Consider the following 19,849-nt stretch of genomic DNA (forward strand, 5'->3'; position numbering starts at 1 on the left):
ATTCAGCTTTCCCAGAGGCAGAGACTAAATGCTTTCATCCTTGAGGCTCCATGGCCGGGCACAGGAGCAGACTGTTGCCACCTGAGTCAGAGCTGCCCCTCGGAGAGATGCATCAAGATCAACAGCCCTACCGCTTCCTTCCCATCCCAGGTGCGGGGGTCCAGTGTCTGCTGGGGACCGCCAGACTCAGCATCAGGGCCACCACGTGTTTGGCTGCAAAGCATTCAAAACTGCTTGCTGTGGCCAGATTCTGTTCCCGTCTGTCTTGCTTGTGAAAACAAAAATGTCTGGAATTGGCAACATTTCCTCTACTTGTCCACTCTTTGCTCTTTCTCTGCCCCAGTATACACCTCCCAATCCTGCAGTCAAAAATACAAGCAAAAAATTTATAAACCGAACAAAAATTCCCAGCCATCTCTGTCTTTCTTTTGCCTTCTCTCCTTCCTTCTTTTGGTCCTTTCTTCTTCCTTCCACAACTAATTTTGATGATTGGAGGGCAGAAAGTGGGAAAGCAAAAGTTTGACCTTCTAGAAAGTAGTTCTAAATGCTAGATGGGCTAGAAGCAACCATCGGTGGAATATGCTGGATGATCTTGATGGGCAAAATGTCTGAATATCTAACTTCTTTATCCACATTCTCAAGAACTCACATATTACATGAGGATTGGGATGATGCATGGAAAAAGGAATCAGAATCTGCTGGCATTTCTGGTCTGTGAAGAATATAGAGAAAACACTTCATTGGATTGGTTGTTGTTATTAATCCAATTTAAAATTCAGAATAGCAATTTATCAAGTAGTATCCATTTTCCTGGTTCCTAGGAATAGGAATTGCAAAAGGCAATATTGGGGGTGGCTAAGAATTCCCTGTGAATTATACATCTTAATATGTCCCCTACACACACCTGTCCCAAACTCCATGCGTTGGCAGATGAATGATGCACAGCACCAGCTCTGTGTGGCCACCTTCTGATCCAATCTATTTATCTTCTTTAAATTGTATATATTTTTTGTGAACTGGAAGTTTATGGCATCGATAACATTTTCTTCTTCTCTAAGATTCCTGCTTGAACTACAAATCTAGTCGACTTCAATAGGGATTTTACTCTTACTTGTGAATATCTTGCATTGACACGACCTGACCTGACCTGACCTGCATTTATTTGAACATCTACTACGTGCCCGGGTGTTCCAGTGGGCTCCGTACTCAACCCATGGTGGACACTTCAATTCACCCAGAAAGGGACTCTTCTGCCACATTTGTGCATTCTTAGCGCTTGCAAGCTGAGAATGTAATTCTAAAGTGGTTGCTTTATCCACCACATAAATCAGGGACAACACTGAACACCCCACCCCCCTCCCCCGAGCTGGGTGCCTATGGGGACATGAGCCACCTTCACAGAACACAGCAAGTGTTCACAGAACACTAAAAACAGACTTCTCAGGTCACTGCTCCCCATCTAGTCCAGAACCGGAACAGCATGTTTTTAAGAGCACATCACCCATTCTCAGTAGGACGAAGAACTTGTGGGCTTCCAGGCACGGGTTTGGATGAAATGCCTCTTTCTGAAAAATCTATTCATCAGCATCAGTTACATGCTGGAAAATAAACACTGGCCGAGCTGCCTGGCCGGGAGAGAAGCACATGAAAACGGATGCCTTTGAATATTACAAAAGGGAAGATGTTGAAAGAGAAAAGGAACATGCCTTCCTTCTGCTAAAACTCAGCGCGCACGAAAGGTGAAATTTTCCTGAGCATGGAAGACGATCACAGTGCACAGAGTGCTGACAGATGCAAAATTTGAGTATGATACGGATCATAATGAGATGGATGGTAATGAGGAAGATGTTGATATTTCCGTAGAAGCCAGGAGAAAAAGAAATTGAAGTTAAACTATGAAGGGAGAGAATATGGTAAGCAAACAAAGGGATGCACAAACAATGGGGCTCCGTAGAGATAGACATTTGGTTAATATCTGCATAAGTAATTCAGAAGAGGGCTGGATTTAGGGACTTCAGAGGTGCCTTAACTTTTCCCCATGGCAGAAGGCCCAGATCAGTAGCTTCAAAGGCATCAGACGTGCCAGGGTGTGCATCTAGGGAAAAGCAGTTCAAGGGTATGCGTAAGAAACGTGCTCAGATCATTCAGCCACGCGTTTCTTCGTTCACCAGGAACTTCCTGAGCTCATGCTCCACTCCACACTAGCCCCAGTGCCTGGCTTGGGGATGGGACTGTGGACTAGTCCAGGTCTGGGTAACGGAGCTGTCTTAGGCCTTTCCTCGCTGCCTGCAGCAGCGACCAAAACACTAACCAAGTTTAGAGCGCTATTCTGGGAGGATTCTGGAAACAAAGTGGAGGTTTTGATCCCGTCCCAAATGTGGAGGATCCAGCAGCGAGAGAGTCCATGTGAGGACATAAGGGACTCCAAAGAAGTTCAGGAGAAAGCAGAGGAAAAAAACAGCGAATTCTCACAAAGAGGCAATTAAAAGTACGCCGGCTGTCTGGAGATGGAGGCAAATACGATAGAAGTTTATAAAATCACAGAGAGAGTGAATTAAATCACACATAATGGTTAAAAGCAGATGTTCTGGCGCCGGATTGTCTGGGTTCAAATGTTGCCTCTGCTGTTTTGTAGCTGTGTTACCCGGGGCAGATTCTTCACCCGACTGTATTTCTGTGTCCTCATCTTTCAATTAAGGCTAATAAAAGTAGTACTTACTTATAGCCGCGATGCGGATGTGAAGCTTTGAGTGAGTTAATGCACGTAGATCACTTGCAGCAGTGCTGGGCACAGAACGAAACAAGACTCCGCACCCGTTATTCTTATTTTCCAAATGCCAGATCTTTAAAGCCAGTTCAGTCCCTGTTTAATTTTGTAAAGATAAGTAAGGCACCGTGTGACACACTGGGCCATGTGAAGGAGCTTGTTCTATCCAGGACTAAAAGATGCTGTGGATGTAAGATTAATTCCTTCACGTTAGACCTGACCCAGGTCAGAGGGGCTTGAGGAATGCTTAGAGGGCATGTTTACCTTGGAGGCTTGGGCTTGTCTTGGCATCCCAGGAGGTCCCTTCACAGCTCTCAGTCACAGCCTGCTGGGGCTGAGCCACTGTGGGTCTGACAGCATTTTCTAATGAGAAGATGATCGCTCAGCCTGGCAAAGGGGAAAATGTTAAGTCTTTGATGTAGCAACACACAATAATAATAGGCCTTCCATCCCAGAGCAACACGTTCCTGGAAACCAACCACCAGTGAGTTTTTTGTTTGGTATTTTCATAAAGAAAAGAAGTTGTGTCAATGATCCACACACATGGACCTAGCCAGAATCTGTTTTGACAAAGAGCAGGAGGTATTTCTGAGGTCACAAACGGAGGGACGAGTGGAGGGGGAGGAAGAGTTTGGAAAGGTGTCCAGTTGCCTCCCAGTTGAGACAGGGAGTTTATTAGTCCCCAACAGGTCAGTCACTTCCTCCACTGTAGAGGCCACACTGGACCTTGAGATGAAGTTGAGGTTGAGTCCTGAGGTCAAGCATGGCTTCGGCCAGGTCATTGCCATTCCCTGGGCCTCCAGTTGCCTTATAGGTAAAATGATGGGCCAGAATTAAAACAACAAAACAAAACAAAATACCAACTGGAGTTCTTTCTTCAGATGAAATCTTACTTTGGAGTCTCAGGAACAGAAGAATACATCTCAAGTTGGGGGTAGGGGGTGGGTGCATGGTCTCAGAGCTCCTCCAGCTTACCACCAGGGCTCTGGCTTTACCCTTCGCCTGGCACTGGTGTCTCCATTCCCTGTGGTTCATCCTAACACAGTTTGAAAACCACCGGCCTAGATACGCTCTAAGTCCTCTTCGGGTCTAACATTCTGTGGTTCTGGTGCCTTTGGCACCAAAGTGTCCTCAAATCAAAGGAGGGATTACAGGCCCTAGAACAGCACTGCCCACACTTTAAAAGATGTAAAGTGCATTAAGTCTTCCAATTTCCTAATAGTCATATTCTAAGAGGTAAAAAGAAACAGGTAAAATTAATTTCACTAACATATTTTATTTAGGGGTGCCTGGGTGGCTCAGTCAGTTAAGTGTCTGCCTTTGGCTTAGGTCATGATCCTAGGGTCCTGGGATTGAGCCCCACTCAATCACTCAGCAGGGAGTCTGCTTGTCCCTCTGCCCCTTCCCCTCCCCCTGCTCATGCTCTCTCCCTTGCTCTCAAATAAATAAAATCTTAAAAAAATTTTATTTAGCCTGACATATCCAAACAGTTCAACATGTAGTGGACATAAAAATAACTGAGGTATTTTACATTTTTTACATGAAGTTTTCAATATCCTGCATGTATTTTAAACTTACATCGCATTTAAATTTGTATTTGCCACATTGTAAGTGTTCGGTAGTCACATGTAGCAAATGGCTGCCATACTGGAAAACTCAGATACAGAACCTTCCATGGCTCAGAGCCTTTTCCAAAGTCACAGGTGCAACCTACCCATGACTTTAATGAGAAAGATCTACAGGCCTCCTGTGTCCAAACTCGTGGATAGTGAGACAAGCAGATGGGCCGGCTTCTATTTCCAACACCCCCCAAACACAGGAGTGGCCACCTCTTTTAGGGGATCCTTCTCACCAGCCTTTCTCTGGCCTGGAAAGTGCTTTGGGATGTTTCTCCAGGCCAGCCTCAATGACCTCAGCTCCTTGGACACCTCACCTTTCTATCCCTCGGCTCATTCCCCACTTCTTGGTAATTTACTTACTATCACCTTTATCTTGTGATGTATTATTTCTAAGTTTTCTTTAAGCCTTTCTCTGCCTTAATTCTAGTACCTCCATGAATCCATCTCGACCTTGAGGATTATTTTGAAAACCCAGCTCTCACACCGGTCCCTACCTTCTGCCATCATCCCAGACACGTAACACCATTTGAGGGCACATTAAGGAAGTCATTTAATTAATACATTTTTTCAACATTATCCATATTATATCTTATATGTTGGCCTAAGTTATCTTCATCTTTTGGCTTTAACATATAGTGCTTTCCACCAAAACAGTATTTTCCTCATGATGTTTGTTGGAACAAAGATATGGCTCAGCACAATCATGTCAGAACACTCAAATACACTGAAGATGCTTTGTTGTTTCTTTGGGACTAAAATTGAACATTAAGTCTTTGCTGGCTATTTCTATACAGATCAGGTTCATAGCCATTGGCTGGCTGGTATTACAAATTTAAATCTACGGGCAGTACTTCAGATAGTGTTTTCACATTTATGACTCAAAAAAAAAAAAGAAAAGAAACAAAATCACCTCTTTTTGTACAAAAGCAGCTCAGAAGTGTAACGACTGAAAAAACAGCCATATGTAATCTGTTTTCTACACTCTATAATTTGAACATAGGCTATACCTTTATAGATGCTTAATTAAAAAATAATTACATGTTTGTATACGTTAATGATCTGGTAATTCTTCCATGTTTCAAGTTTGATAAATGATGAGGAATTTTGCCATTTTTCCTAATTTTTCAGTTTGGATGGCTTTGACTCTTAGTCAACTAAATTATAATAATCCACTAGTTTTAAACTATAATAAAATAATCATCTCATTAAATGAGTTAAATTTGTTTTTGAAGTGACATTCCCCTTCTGGGTCTGTGGGAAAAGCTGTTATAAACTCTTCTGCTATTATATAAATCCCTACTTTGTTTGGGTTTAGATAGTGAGGCATTAGCAATGAATTCATAATCTAGAGATCACAAATGCTTTTAAACAGAGGCACCCAGTCTCTGGAAGCAAGGACAATGCTTTTTTACTGAATGCCTTTTATCAGCAAGTCATCATGGTGTCCCCTCTTGCCACCCCCTGCCCCCAGCACTCCCACCAGGACTTTTCCTTCTGGGCTGAGGTGTTACCATTTTACAGATAAATAAATAAACACAGTGACTCTGGATGAACAGACACTACAGATGAGAGAATCGGGACTTAAAACCAGAACTTTCTGACCCTGAATTAGCAAACATTTTTCAATAATTGTCTATGGTTAGGGAAAGGCAAGCTCTTAAAGCTCCAGACAGATCCAGGGTAGACCCTCTGGGAACTTCTTTTCTGATTTCTATGAAATTACCCAGAACCAGTTCCTTGTCCAGGACCTGCTGATCCCCAAGGTGTAAGGACCAAAGAAAGGGTGTGCCCTAAGTACTCATTAGTTATCATTAAGAGCATGAATGTGTATGTGTGTTGGTGTGTGAATGCAGAAGGGGATACCCAAAACCCTTTCCTTTTTAAGATGATTGTTTGCATTTACTGCACGTGGAAACATGGGTGTGAAGGCTGGACTGTGTATGTGTATGCACATATGTAAAAATTATACATATATTCCCCTCCACCCTAGAGGAACCCAAGGGGATTTCTCTTAGTAGCTCTTTGAGCGTGTAGCTGGCCAACTCTGGGCATCTTCTGATTTTAGATCTGCACTGAAAGCAATCATATGAATATGTCGCTGCCACTTAGCTTACTTAATAGTCCTGGAGCCTTAAGTATATCTCCAAACACCTTCAATCTAGTAAGAGAAAAAACTCATAGCCAAATATTCTATAGTGCTCCTAATATAATGTACTCCATTGTCATTATTAAACTCCGTCGCTTCTGGCTCTCTGAGACGGGAGAGGGAAAAGGAAAAGCTCTATTTCTTGAGGGTTCTTTGATGCAGGCTCTCCGTAGTTCATCTTATCATCTCCACTCCTCTGCATAGCCCAAGATAACTTTCCCGCAGTTTCCCTGATATTTTCGTGCCCAGGCGCAAGCCGGCCTGCCTCGCCCCCCACTCTTTTCCTCGGGACGCATGCCTGGGCCTGCGACCCAGCGGACGGCAAAAAAAAAAAAAAAAAAAAAAAAAAAAAAAAGGAAAACACCCCGGGGGGGCGCCGCCTCCTCGACGCTCCGCAGGCTACACTCGATCTAGTTATTCACACTCAGCTCCAACTCCTTTCCTCCAGCGGTGGTGTTTCAGAAGCGCCGGGCTAGCTGTCCTCGGCTCGCCTGGGGCCTTGCGGGGTGGCGGGGCGGCTGCCGAGGGCGTGGGGACGGCGGGCTGCAGGCCAGGAGCTGGGACCCTGCGCGCGGGGCGGGAGATGCGGCCGCCGGGGTGTGGCAAGCGCACGGTGAGCCCAGCGACGCCCGGCCTAGTGGGCGCGCTCCCTGCCGCTTCTGGCCTGGACCCAGGCCGCCGCCTCTGAGCAGCCCTCCGCAGAGCCGCCTTGGTGTTCCCGGCAGAGCCCCGGGAAGCGGGTGGGGGACGGTGGGGGCGTGACCGGGGCGCAGATGCAAGCGAGCCAGAGGGCGCCGCGCCACTGCCGCGCGGGGTAGCACTAGGGCAGCCGGAGGGGCAGCGACATCTGCGGGCGGGCGGCCGACGCTTCCCGGCGGCGCTGAGCCGAGCGGGGCGGCTCGAAGACGCGGGGCGCAGCTTGGCTGGGTGGGCCCCCCTTTCCGGGGACTGCCGGCCGGCTCGCCAGCTGCGCCCGTGCCCCGGCCCCCAGCGCATGGCTGGTGCTCGCGGGCCGGTGCGGAAGCGACGCCCCTGGCTGCTCGCTCACGTCGGTCCCACCGCAGGCGGCTCGGCGACGTCTAGGGTTTGTCAAAGCACCTCGGGCGACTAGGAGAACCCGGTTACCCCACGGGGGGACGGCGATTATAGTTTCTTGCCTTTAGAAAGTTACTCCGACACTTTTGATCTTCCGTCCTGAGTAAGGAGGGAAAAGAGCAATCTGCCCCCGGGCTAGGGGCCGCAAGGGGATCCGGGCAAAGGGACAGAGCCAGTTTTAAGCCCGAGCTGCGAGTCCGGCCCATTGACACTTCAGCCCCGGAAAGGGTTAACTGCATCCAGCCGGTTCGGTTTACATGTAAATAGAGAGCAGCTGCTCCGCGCGGGCCCCGGCTGGCCCTTTTAAGTTTTTGATTGGTTGCCAATGACATCACCGCCCGTGTTATAACGCTGAGGACCCGGAGCGGCGTCGGATAAACCCTCCTTAAAGAGACGATGCCACGCCCCCGGCCCCTCCCCCCCGGCTGTCCATTGGCCGCGGGCCTCTGTGAGGTAGCGGTCAGCTTTCTCCGGATTTCTATTGGCCCAACGTGCCGTCGGTCGGCAGCCGGCCCGCCCCCTCAGAACCTTACATTTACAGTGTAGCAAAAGAGAAAGTAACTATGTTGCTGCTGGAGATCAATGAAGCCAAGTGAATGGGGGCTGAATGGGCGAATCCTTAGCTGAAGCGGAGCGCCAGATGGTGGAGGGCTACACTTATTTATGAAGTAAGTGGAAGTCACCGCGGCTACTCCTGAGAGCCTGGGAGTGTAAGGCGGTGTGAGTGTGAGTGTGAGTGTGTGTGTGTGTATGTGTGTGTGTGTGATGCGATGCTCACGGGGGAGCCACAGCAGGTGAGGTTAAAGGGTTCCGGCTGTTGGCTCACGCTTCCCTGTGCGTTTACTCTCTCTGCAGAGAGAGTTGGATTTGGGGAGAAGAAGAAAATGAGGTTTGTTGGGATGCTTTGCGGCAGTTTTAAATGCCAGGGGCTTGTTAGTGTGCTATGTTGCGAAGGGGGATAAGCGCCCAGGAGTGGGGAAGTAGCATTCTCTAACGACTTAATTTTCTTTCCAGCCCCTGCCTAGAGGTGGAAGGACGACTAGCAAGGGAGCGGGGATAGCTTAGTGTTTCTCTGGGAGGTTTCCTGGGCCAGTCTGGATGCTTTCACGGGCAATATATACGTCCGACCCTCTGCTGCAGGGATGCAGATCTCTTTATACACTCCGGGCGTGTGTGTGTGTGTGTGTGTGTGTATGTGTGTGTGTGTGTGTGTGTGTGAGCCGCGCACTCCGTGTGGAGGTGGGGGTCCCAGCCTGTGACTCCGCGAACACGCTTATGCGTCCCTCGCAAAGGAAATGGGCTGTTGATCCTGGGACGTACCCTACCTGGTAACACAATAGCAAAGACTTTCACCGCTTGGTCCAGCTGGAAAACAGTTACAGCTTCTGGAATAGTACTTGCTCTTCAAAAAAATACTACGCAAGGGAGCGAGGGAGGGAAGGGGTGGGAGGGAGGGAAGGGGTTGAATCCTTCTCTCCCATCCAAAAGTGGGTAAGAGAAACCTGAGTCCGTGGGGATCTGTGGACGTGTCGGGTGCGTGTCTCTGTGTGTATGCGTGTGTGTGGATTCTGCCTGTGACACTTTGGCTCTGTGTGGGAGAATGGTGACGGTCCTGTGTAGACGAATGATAGATGAAATTTTTCCAGACATCTCTTAAAGTTCGTTTAGGTGAGTGACTCTTGCATGGGGTTTGGTTTCTCTGAGCATGTCTAATAGAAGAGGAGCCAGTAGGGTTGGGTTGTAGAGTGCCCCTGTGCCTACGGGAAGGAAGGAACTTTTCCTTTGCAGGCACCCCCTCAGGAGACAGGAGATGGACCCAGTGGGCAACACTTCACTGCCCCCTTTAACAGGCACTGGCTAATTGGAAAGTCCTTTCTATGGAATTCATCCTCTTCAAGGGGTGGGGGTCTATCTGTGGGGGATTGAAATATTATACACAGTGGCTGCCTCCCATTGAGAGAAGCTCTTGGACGCACAGTCTGTGCCAACAGGGAACTGAAGGAGGGAGCAGAGTTGAAGTGGTCCTTTCCTTAAAGGCAGGAGTGTGGGGGGTAGGGGAGAAGGGGGGAGATGAGGTGGGCAGCAAAGGAGCAAAGGGTGATGGATCTGCCAGGGTTGGGGGTTACCAGATCTGGCTCCTTGGCCTGAGGCTTTGTTTCAGGACATTTCGTTTGTAACAAAAGGGGAAATGCAGATTAATTTATAAGAGACTAACAGGAAACATGGGAGGTTTTAATATGACTATGTTGTGCTTTTCAAAGGAATGCAAAGCAAGAATAGCTCCTAGTTAAAAAGATTCACTTAGGGGGATACTTCCATTCTGATTTGCAGAAAGTTGCCATCCTCCCTGATGTATATTTAGCTGCTGTATATTTCGGTGAGCCATGCCAGCGCTCATGGTCATTCTGTTGCCTTTGCAGTGGGTGAAGGAATTAAATGGAAAGTATGCAAGGGTGGACAAGTGGGTCTTTCTCAGATGGTTGCATTGTGCTTCTGCCCAAGAGATGAGGCCTAGAATAGATGCCTCTAAAGAGCCTTCCTTTCTGTCTTCAGCTTTTCTGATTCTTTGTGCTTGTACTTTCTCCAAGGCTGAACTTCGATGTAGGTCAATGAGAGCCTGTTCATCAACATTTGTGTAGACCATACTCGGAACCTTAGACTTAGTCACCAAATAGGTGGGGGCCGTCAGGTCGACATCCTCTTCGAATCTATAAAAATGAGTTTCAGGCTTTGAGAATGGCATGAAAAAGGGCCCTTAGGACAGCCTCACTCAGAGGGATGCAAAGGCCTTTCCTAGGGTTTGGATCAGACTGCCTTTTGTGTCACGTGACTTTATTCTTTCTTTCCCCCCTCCCCTTCTTTACAGACTGTCTTGAGTTCTTCTTCAATTGCCAGTTTTCAGCCTCCTCATGCCTCCATCTCCTTTAGACGACAGGGTAGTAGTGGCACTGTCTAGGCCCGTCCGACCTCAGGATCTCAACCTTTGTTTAGACTCTAGCTACCTTGGCTCTGCCGCCCCAGGCAGTAACAGCCACCCTCCTGTCATTGCCACCACCGTCATATCCCTCAAGGCTGCGAATCTGACGTATATGCCCTCATCCAGCGGCTCTGCCCGCTCCCTGAATTGTGGATGCAGCAGCACTAGTTGCTGCACTGTGGCAACCTACGACAAGGACAATCAGGCCCAAACTCAAGCCATTGCTGCCGGCACCGCCACCACTGCCATCGGAACCTCTACTGCCTGCCCTGACAACCAGATGGTCAACAACAATGAGAATGCAGGCCCTTTAAGTCCATCAGGTGGGGTGGGCAGCCCTGTGTCAGGGACCCCCAAGCAGCTAGCCAGCATCAAAATAATCTACCCCAATGACTTGGCGAAGAAGATGACCAAATGCAGCAAGAGTCACCTGCCGAGCCAGGGCCCTGTCATCATCGACTGCAGGCCCTTCATGGAGTACAACAAGAGTCACATCCAAGGAGCTGTCCACATTAACTGTGCCGATAAGATCAGCCGGCGGAGACTGCAGCAGGGCAAGATCACTGTCTTAGACTTGATTTCCTGTAGGGAAGGCAAGGACTCTTTCAAGAGGATCTTTTCCAAAGAAATTATAGTTTATGATGAGAATACCAATGAGCCGAGCCGAGTGATGCCCTCCCAGCCACTTCACATAGTCCTCGAGTCCCTGAAGAGAGAAGGCAAAGAACCTCTGGTGTTGAAAGGTAATGCCCCTGTACCCCTCCCAAGCACAGTCCTGGTTAGCCTGGGTTCACTTTGGGTTTTGTCCTAGAAGTACCAGCATTTTCCTTACCCTGGCTGCACGAGACCAGAATAGACCTTCTTCTTCTTGTCTTCCCTTCTTTGCCCCTAACTATTTTGCTGTAGTGAGAAAAACCAGTCACACTGAACCAGAAGCCAGAAGACCCGGGTTCTAGTCTCCATGCAGCTTCTCATTCACACTATGCGAGCATTTCACCTCTCTGAGACTATTTTCTCATATTTTAGACAGGCTGTCTACCACCAGATGGTATCTCAAGTCCTAGCTGGTCTGGTGGCTCTATTCCAGTCAATAACCAGTTGGAAAGTTGTTGTCTCTCAGATTTAACCGAAGTGGATGGAGTGGAGGAAGCAGCAACTATAGTGAACCTCAAGTAAGCCTTCAGGTTCCAGTGCTTTTTATGGGAAATCTTCTTTCTCACCTCTGACCAGCTTGGCTTTTATATGGTTTATAAAGTGACCTTCAAGAAGGGCAGAGATCCTTACTATAAGGCCCCCCTCAAAAGCGTAAGTGTACCAACAACATCCATTCTTCTGCCAAAGCTCCAAGGGGACAGAGACATTTTTATGAAATACTCCTCAACATGTTGTTCTTTCTGGCCTCTTCTGACAACCACTGGCATCATGGCTCCTCCCAAGATAGGGTGGTAGGTCACTTGGCCCCTTACACTGAATACAGAATAACTCTCATGTCAGTGTTGCTGAGCCCCGGCAGGAAGAATTAATCACCCACTGTTTTCTGAGCTCCTTCCACACAGTGTTGCCTAACACAGCAGGGGAGCCTTCATCTCGTATCTATCTGACTGGCTCCCCTTTGCCCTCAGATATTGTCCTTTGGGGCACTACACACCACTCTTTCTCTTTGGTGTCTTCTGTCCTTTGATGGCAGTGAGAGATGGTCATCTTCTCTCTTTTCTTCTCTTGTGTTTTGAGCTAAGGTACACAGTTTGTGGGCCAGATCACCACCAAGTCTCCTGAAGTGTGTTGACCAGAGGTATTGCTGTGTTCCTTCGAACACCTTACATATTTAAATTGCAACAGGACATTGGGATGAGCAAGTTAGTTTTGTCTTTGTGTGACAGCTCTGTCATTCTCCTTCTTGTCTTCCCAGGGATGCATTCTGCCTTTTGTTAAGTAGCATTCTTGGAAATATGGTTCTGAATTACTTTGATAAATTCCTCCCTCCCCCTCCCCCTGGTCCCATTCCCTCCTGCTCTCCTTAGGCTCAACTGCCACAAAGGCACAACTTTTCTTAGGGTTGGTAGGCTCTGGTGGGCAGGAGAACATGGTGGAGGTCATATCCAGAGAGTTTCAGCAGGGCCCAGGTATTTTTGTTGTGATTGATGATTTTTTTTAGGGTTACAGATACATTCAGATTTCCTCTGTGTAGCTCTGTATTTTATTGTTTTCTATTCTTTTGGTTGACTTTGAGTGATTCCCAGTAGGCTTACCCAGCTAGTGTTCTCCCACCATGATCTTGGCTTGTTTTGTCTTTTTCAGATGAGAAAATACAATCCACGAATTTCTCATTTGTAATGGTTTGTCTTGGGGAGCAAAGAGGGAGGTAGCCCATGGTCTGGCGGGTCATCTCTTTGCTGGTGTAGAGTTGATGTTAGGAAAAAGCAGACCTTTTGTGTCTATACGATTTGAGGACAGTCATCAAACAATACAAATTAAGATGACCCTGGACTTGAACATGAGGGTGATTAGGCGGAATTGGAGATCTTACCCTCTCGTTTTCAGCGGACATTTTTGTGTTTGGTGGTGGCCTGTCAATCACTGGGAAATGAATCTCCCGGGTGCTACCGATGAAAGTGGGGTTCCTCCCCTGTGGATGCAGCTGAGAGTCCGGGCAGCCTGGGCTTGTTCCTCAGTGTCAGTGAAGTAAGATTGCCTCAGTGGGGCGGGGCCGGACATGCTGCTGACCTCACCACTGGGCACCCCGGGCAGCCGCGGTGAGGGCTCGTCATTTTCGGGTTGGTGAGACACAGCGGCGGTTGACCTGGAAGACACGCTGGTGGTAGAGGTTGGATTCTTTGTAGCTTTGGGGGCTTTTTCTTCAAATATCTGGGAATTTGATTGAAAATAGACAGTTTAGGAGCAAAAGGGTTGGTAATTTAGTTTATTTATTATTGTCGTCATTATTATTTTGGTCTCTTTTGGGGGAATGGCTTAAAATGGGGACCAAGATGGGAAAAAAAGGAGAGTGATCATAATTAGGATGTCCCTAGCTACCCTTCGTCTGGGTATACCAAAGGTTAATACCATAGCACCATGGAGGTGAAGAATGGGGTGGGCATCTCTCAGAAGGCACGGCCAGTGACTTCTCCCAAGTTCTTGAGTGGATCAAGCAGACCATTCTGGTCTGGCTTCTCTGCTGAGGTTTATTATACTAATCCCCTCCCTGGGTGATGCAAGATTTTATTTTAGCAGAGTTGTAGTGGTACCATTTTGGAATGAATGATTTTTTTTTTTTTTTGCAGGGAAGCTGTGGTGGTGAAGATAGTTAGAATCTAAGTTAGAAACTTTGAGGGCCTCATTAATTTATTTTCAGAGATTTCAGTACAATCTCGGGTAATTTATGGCTGGCCCAACTGATTCTCTGGTTTATGTTTGTAAACACCGGTTGCTACCCTCCCCTCTCCAAGTTTTATGTCCCCCCTGTTTCAATGCCACGTTCTCCATTTTTGGTACTGCCTGTCAAGTAGAGCGGCTGCTCAGTTACCATTTTAGTAATGCTGTGTCAGGTTGGGAAGAAACTGATCAGAGGCGCAGAAGCCCCTGGGATTAAGTTACTGTTCTAATTTACAGTCCCCTCCCTGTTGTGACCTATGTCTAAATCCATGTTTTATTCTCTTCTTCCGAAGAATAAATGGCATCAGACCAGTGCTTCTACTCCTTCTGGTGAAAATGATCCAAATGCATAAATATTTAGGGATTTGCAAAGTCTTTGAGAGAATTACAGTCTGTTTTACCCCAAGTTGGTTTTCAGTATGATTTCTAACCAAACTGAATAAGAAGGCTCGGCAGTTCTGGGCCTCTCATAATGAGAGCTATCATCTTTGTTTTGATGTTTATAAGGTACCCTTTCTTTTCAGGAAAGCTGAATTCAGGAAAATAATTTATCGTTTACCTCTGTTGGAAAAGATAGTCTATTGTCACCTGCCTCCTCCTTAAAGACCTCTATGCCTTTAAAACTTTTATTATAAGAATTTTCTAATATATAGAAAAGCAGAAAAGAATATAAAGAGCACCATATATCTACCACCCAGATTAAACAGTTGTTTATATTTGCCCTATTGGCTTTCTCTTCCTTTTTTGGTTGTTGAACTATTTTATAGTATAAACAACATTTTAATGTATTCAAATATGTTTCAGGTTTCAAGTTACTGTTTTAGAATTAATAAGGCTGCGGACATTTTATAGTATAGTATGGACACATTTTCACTCCTAAATACTTCAGTATTATGTGCCCCCTCTTGAGAGTTTCTCAAACTTCGATTTCCACTGTGACTAGCTGGCTCTCAGGTCTGTGGAGAAGCAGCTCTCCCTCGGAGTGGGAGGGCTCTGGGCACCTCCTTGGAGGCTGTAGCCCCCCCTTCCACGTGGCTGTGTCAGGGCTCGGGCCTGTACTTGCTCTATGCAGTCAGGGAGCAAAGACTGCTGACCCATTCAGCAACCCCCCCCCACCCACGGACCTGCTGCTGCACCCGTGGTGTTCAGTGGGGAGCAGGAGAGGAGAGACAATCACTTCAGGAGGCTGATTCGTAGGGAAGATATGATAACACAGGGAGTTCGGTTTTTAGACTATAAAACCTTCCATCATAATTCCTGAGGAATGAACCACACAGAGTGCACATTCTTCCATAATCACAAAGGATTCTGAAGTAACACTTACAGGCAGTATTGAGTTTGATGACAAAGGGAAAGGCTATGCTCAATAATCAGAGACCCCGCGAAAATAGTCTATTTCTGCTTTGTTTGTCATGGGAGAACCACAGTCTTCCTCTGGTCTTGCAGGATGTTAGGAGGAACTTTTTTAAAGATATGTGAAATAAAGACATACCTCCTATAATCACAAAGTTAGTGTTGTTATTCTGAGCCTCTGCTTAACATCCAAACATGCTGAACATTCGCCTTGTAGCAAGTGGTGGGGAAATTCATGCAGGATTTTGGATCCAGTCTGTCTGATTCTAGTCTTGGTCCCCTCATATTGGCCATGTGCCCCTGGGCAATTGCTTCATCCCTTACTTCCTTAATTTCCTCATTTATAAAAGAGGATGTAACAGCAGCTATGTCACAGTGTTAGTCTAGGAATCAAATGATGTCATGGGCACAAAGTGTCTAGACCAGTTTTCATATGCGGTGAGCGCTCGCTAAATGTAGCTTCATATTATTATTACCAGTGGTTGAGCAGAAATGATGGCACCAGTAAAAGGGCAATCTAAGCTCCCCTTCCAAAGGAGTATAAGTAACAAGCTAGGTATGGCAGTGTGTGTGTGTGTGTGTGTGTGTGTGTGTGTGTGTGTGTTGCCATGGCCTAAAAATAACTTGGTGACTGTTCCCTAATTTAAGTAGCATACGGTTGGAGTGCCAAGTAATTATAAAAACATGTTGGGTCAAGAGGCCAGAGTTATTTGGGCATATCCTAGAATTATTTATTTGTAGGGGAATTTGTAAAAATGTGATGGTAAGTCTGTCCAACTAGTGTCCCATAACTCAATAATGAAAGTAGAAAACTATAAAGCTTCGCTTTTTCTGGCCTCTCATCAGCCTGATTTATTTTTGGAATAAGGATTGTAGTCTGACTATAAAAGGGCAGGTAGAAGGAGGGGGGAGTGTGCTTCATTTTCAAAAGTTCTCGAAGCTTTGAGTTGTGATGAGATGGCGTGTGAAGGAAAAAGGAGGGAACCGTGGGAAGGGCTGCTCGTTTGTGTAAGTGAGACCCATTCCTTTTCTCTGAACTGGTTCACAGTGGCCTGTACTCTGAGCTTTTGGATATACTATCCTGCTTCCTAATTAAAATGTAAGTGGAAAGAAGTAAGTGAGCTCTCTCCCCCATCCCTGTCCTTGTTTTATCTGTTCCTCATTCACTGTGTGCTCAGCAAAGTGGAATTTAGCCCACTTACACTTGAATTCAGATCTAGGCTTTTCTATTGACCAACTGTAGGTGTCCTTGGGGAGCTCAGGTCACCTCCCGGAGCCCCACTTGTTTCTCCACTATAAAAGAGGGATAATTCAAACGTCACAGGATGGACTGAGACAACGGAAATCAGGTGCCTGGTACATAGACAGCTCTCAATAAAGCAGCCATTGGGCCCTGTTCCCCTACCCCTGTGTGCTTTCAGATCCTCTTAGGTTGGACATTGGTCAGCAGGGAAGATGGCAACTTGTTCTAAGCATAGTACTATGGGAGCATGTTAATATCAACCACTTGTCTTTGCCAATTCAAATCAGTTAAGTTAATCATCTGGCTTGTCAAGGACAAGTTCAAGAAACTCCTTTCCTGGCAGCAGTAGATAATGATTTTAGATTAGAAAAAGGAGGGTAAGGGCAGGGAGGTTTGACAAAATCACGGGAGCAGAGAAACTCTCTGCACAGCCTGTGGCACACACCCTCAGAAGCTAGGTGTGAGCCTTTGACCAGAAGCCAAGCCAGCACTGCTTCCTTAGACTCAGTTTTGGCAGCACTCAGGCTCCCTGCCCCAGCCTGGGGGAGCAGTTTGGGCATAAAAATGCATCAGTTTGCAATGCCTAGGCAATTGACTTCAAGTAGGTAGACAAGGATACACTCTGCATTAGGGATAGAAATTCTGATCCCAGGGGAGGTCTTCTCACGTTCTTTGAACTCAAGCATCCCAGTTTTTAGTATAGGAAGGAACCTCATCCCCAAAGTTGTCCCTGCAGAGTTGTCACTGGAATCCGCTGGGGCGATTTAAAACCTACGATGATCAGTTCCCACCTCTGGAAATTCTGATTAAATTGGTCTGGGGGTACAGGCTGTGCATCAAGAATTTTAAAAGCTTCCCTGGTGATTCTGACGTGCAACAAAGTTTGAGAACCCTTGATCTAATCCAGTTTTCTCATTATACAGTTACTGAAATGGGCCTAGAGAGATTTAACTTGCCCAAGGTCACATGCATGATTAATTTTAGAGCCTCGGTCCTTAGTGCTAAAATAGGTCTTGCCAGGTTGATTGTGTGTGTGTTGTTATCTAATGATAACAGTTATCTAATGTATAGCATACAAATATGAAATAACATATTTAATTAATCATTTTTAGTATTGATACCCTTTTTGTTGAATTTTGAGATTTCAGTCTAGAACTATAGGGACCTAAGTCTAAGCTCTTTTGAAACCGGCAGCTCATGGTCCTGATATTTGCCTGGGTCCCAGAAACTTAGGACAAATATTAACATCAATTTAAACTCATCTTCTGGGGAACTTAACAGTTTAAGAACGAGCTGGAAAACACGCATCAAAATGCACCCTTGTACCAAAGTATCTCAGGTTTCTAGGGACTTTTTGGTATGTTGGTCTCCGTGGAGGTACAGCCTGTGGGTAGAGGAGATTCATTCATTCATTTGTTCAACAAATACTACTGAATGCCTTCTGCATGCTGGTCCCTAGTTTTCAGGCTGGGGACTCTGCCCCCAGGACCCTTACAATCTAAATGCTAGAATGAGCGCAGATACAGACCAGGCCGGCATTCCAGATCTTTCTACCTTGGAGATCATGTACCTGAATTTTACATCCTCTTGTCCAACCCTGTTCAGGGAGCCGTTCATCTTCAGGGGTGTTGTTCTCCCGGGAAGTACATGTTGGTGAGGCATTTGGCCTTCCTTTCTTTTTCCCTTGCAAGATAAAGTCTGGCTTTTTCTAATAAGCCCATCTTCATGGGCCAACAGAATTTCTTTCCAAAGACTTGATCCAAAGAGAAATGATTTTTTTTTTAATTGTTGGTTTTTAATGGAAAAGGGAATATTCATTCTCTCTCTGCCTTAGAAGCTCGAGGCTGGCAGGCCCTCTCTGTGCATTAGAGTGGAACTTTGTAATTTGGACCTCACTAATTTTGGACATGTTGCTGATAGGAACACGGCTGGCGTTTATTTTTTCCTGCATGCTATTTATGAAAAGAGGGCATGCTAAGCAAAGAAGCATTGTACATGATATTTCAAAGACAAGGTTTTAACCTGCTCAGGAAAAAGGAAAAAAAATAAAAAAAGTTTGCAAGTACAATTAAAAACCACTCCAGGAGACAGGGCTGGGATAAAAACACAAGTCTGTCCTCTCAAAGCCTGTGTTATTTCCCCTGAACCATGTGGGTCCCTCTTGGGCAAAGTTCCATTGGCTACATTTGCATATACTATGTACTCTACTCTACTCATATTGTATAACCTTACTAATTCAGAAAAATTGGAGGGAAGAGAAAGTGATGAGTATGAATCACAGCCTGAATTTTACCGTCCATTAGAAATACACATTTTATTTGACATTGATGTGTATTTTCTAATTATGAAGTCTTTGAGATGTTTTCATCCATAAGCCAAGAGGAAGATAGAGTAGCATCCTTTTTTTTTTTTTTTTAGTTTATGCCTGTTTCATCTATTATTAAAGGTGTGGGGATATATATATACACACATATACATATACATACGTATATACATTCCACTCCTCTACCCCAGCAAGACCCCTATTTTATGTGTAGCTGAAAGGAAAAGAAACCTTGAGCCTCTGCTCTTGGATCAGGAAATGAGCCGTGCAGCCGTACTTTCATGGAAGATAAAGGCTGTTACCCCTAGCCCTGCCTCTGGCAAAGTGGAAGATCACCAACGGGAAGCAAAGGGTTTGTGGATTCATCAAACTATCTGTGTTGCCGTTAAGGTTTTACTTTCAGTGAAGGCCTCGTCATCTTATTTTCACCTTCTAAGACTCGAATTTCATGGAAAACAAAACAGGGCCAAACTTCCTTGGGGCTCCACCAAAGGGTTTCATTTTTCTTTGTCTCACCACCCAGACGAGACCCCCATTGGGCATCTGTTGTCCAGTTTCTCAACCAGGTAAATAGATATAACTACCTAATCCAGAGGTCGCGCCCGGCTGGTGCCCCCTTTGAGGCATATAAACCTCTTGGGTTATGAGTGAGCTTAGCCGATCTTAGCTGGTGTCTGCAGGTGACGAGGCAGTCAGCGCTTTCTGGCAGAGCGTTGCTCTCCAGTTTCCTTTACAGTTATTCTATGGAAGGAATCATCCCACATAGTTTGAATCATGGCCCCAAGGTCCACAACCACTGGGCTAAACATTACCAGCTGTTGCTACTGGCAAGTGAAAAGAAAACCCAAAGGGGGGAGTGGGGGGAGGGGCAGTAGAATAGAAGGAACAGAACAGGGTGAGGGGGAGGATCCCCTGGAGGGCACAGTGACAGGACCTTCCAGGTCCTGGACTTGA

At 46.2% G+C, this 19,849-nt stretch overlaps 1 protein-coding gene across 1 annotated transcript in view; it reads left to right on the forward strand.

Moving 5' to 3' along the window:
- Positions 1–8,159: 8,159 nt before the first annotated feature.
- DUSP10 (dual specificity phosphatase 10) overlaps positions 8,160–19,849 on the forward strand; it is a 38,802-nt gene continuing 27,112 nt past the window's right edge. Inside the window, exons 1-2 of the mRNA XM_025892183.2 lie at positions 8,160–8,295; positions 10,494–11,347. Coding sequence (XP_025747968.1) covers positions 10,537–11,347 — 811 coding nt within the window. The 5' untranslated portion in view covers positions 8,160–8,295; positions 10,494–10,536. The remainder of the gene's footprint in view (positions 8,296–10,493; positions 11,348–19,849) is intronic.

This window comes from Callorhinus ursinus, unplaced genomic scaffold, assembly GCF_003265705.2.
Source record: "Callorhinus ursinus isolate GAN/ISIS: 27379988/994484 unplaced genomic scaffold, GSC_fseal_2.0 scaffold54, whole genome shotgun sequence".
Classification (NCBI taxonomy): domain Eukaryota; kingdom Metazoa; phylum Chordata; class Mammalia; order Carnivora; family Otariidae; genus Callorhinus; species Callorhinus ursinus.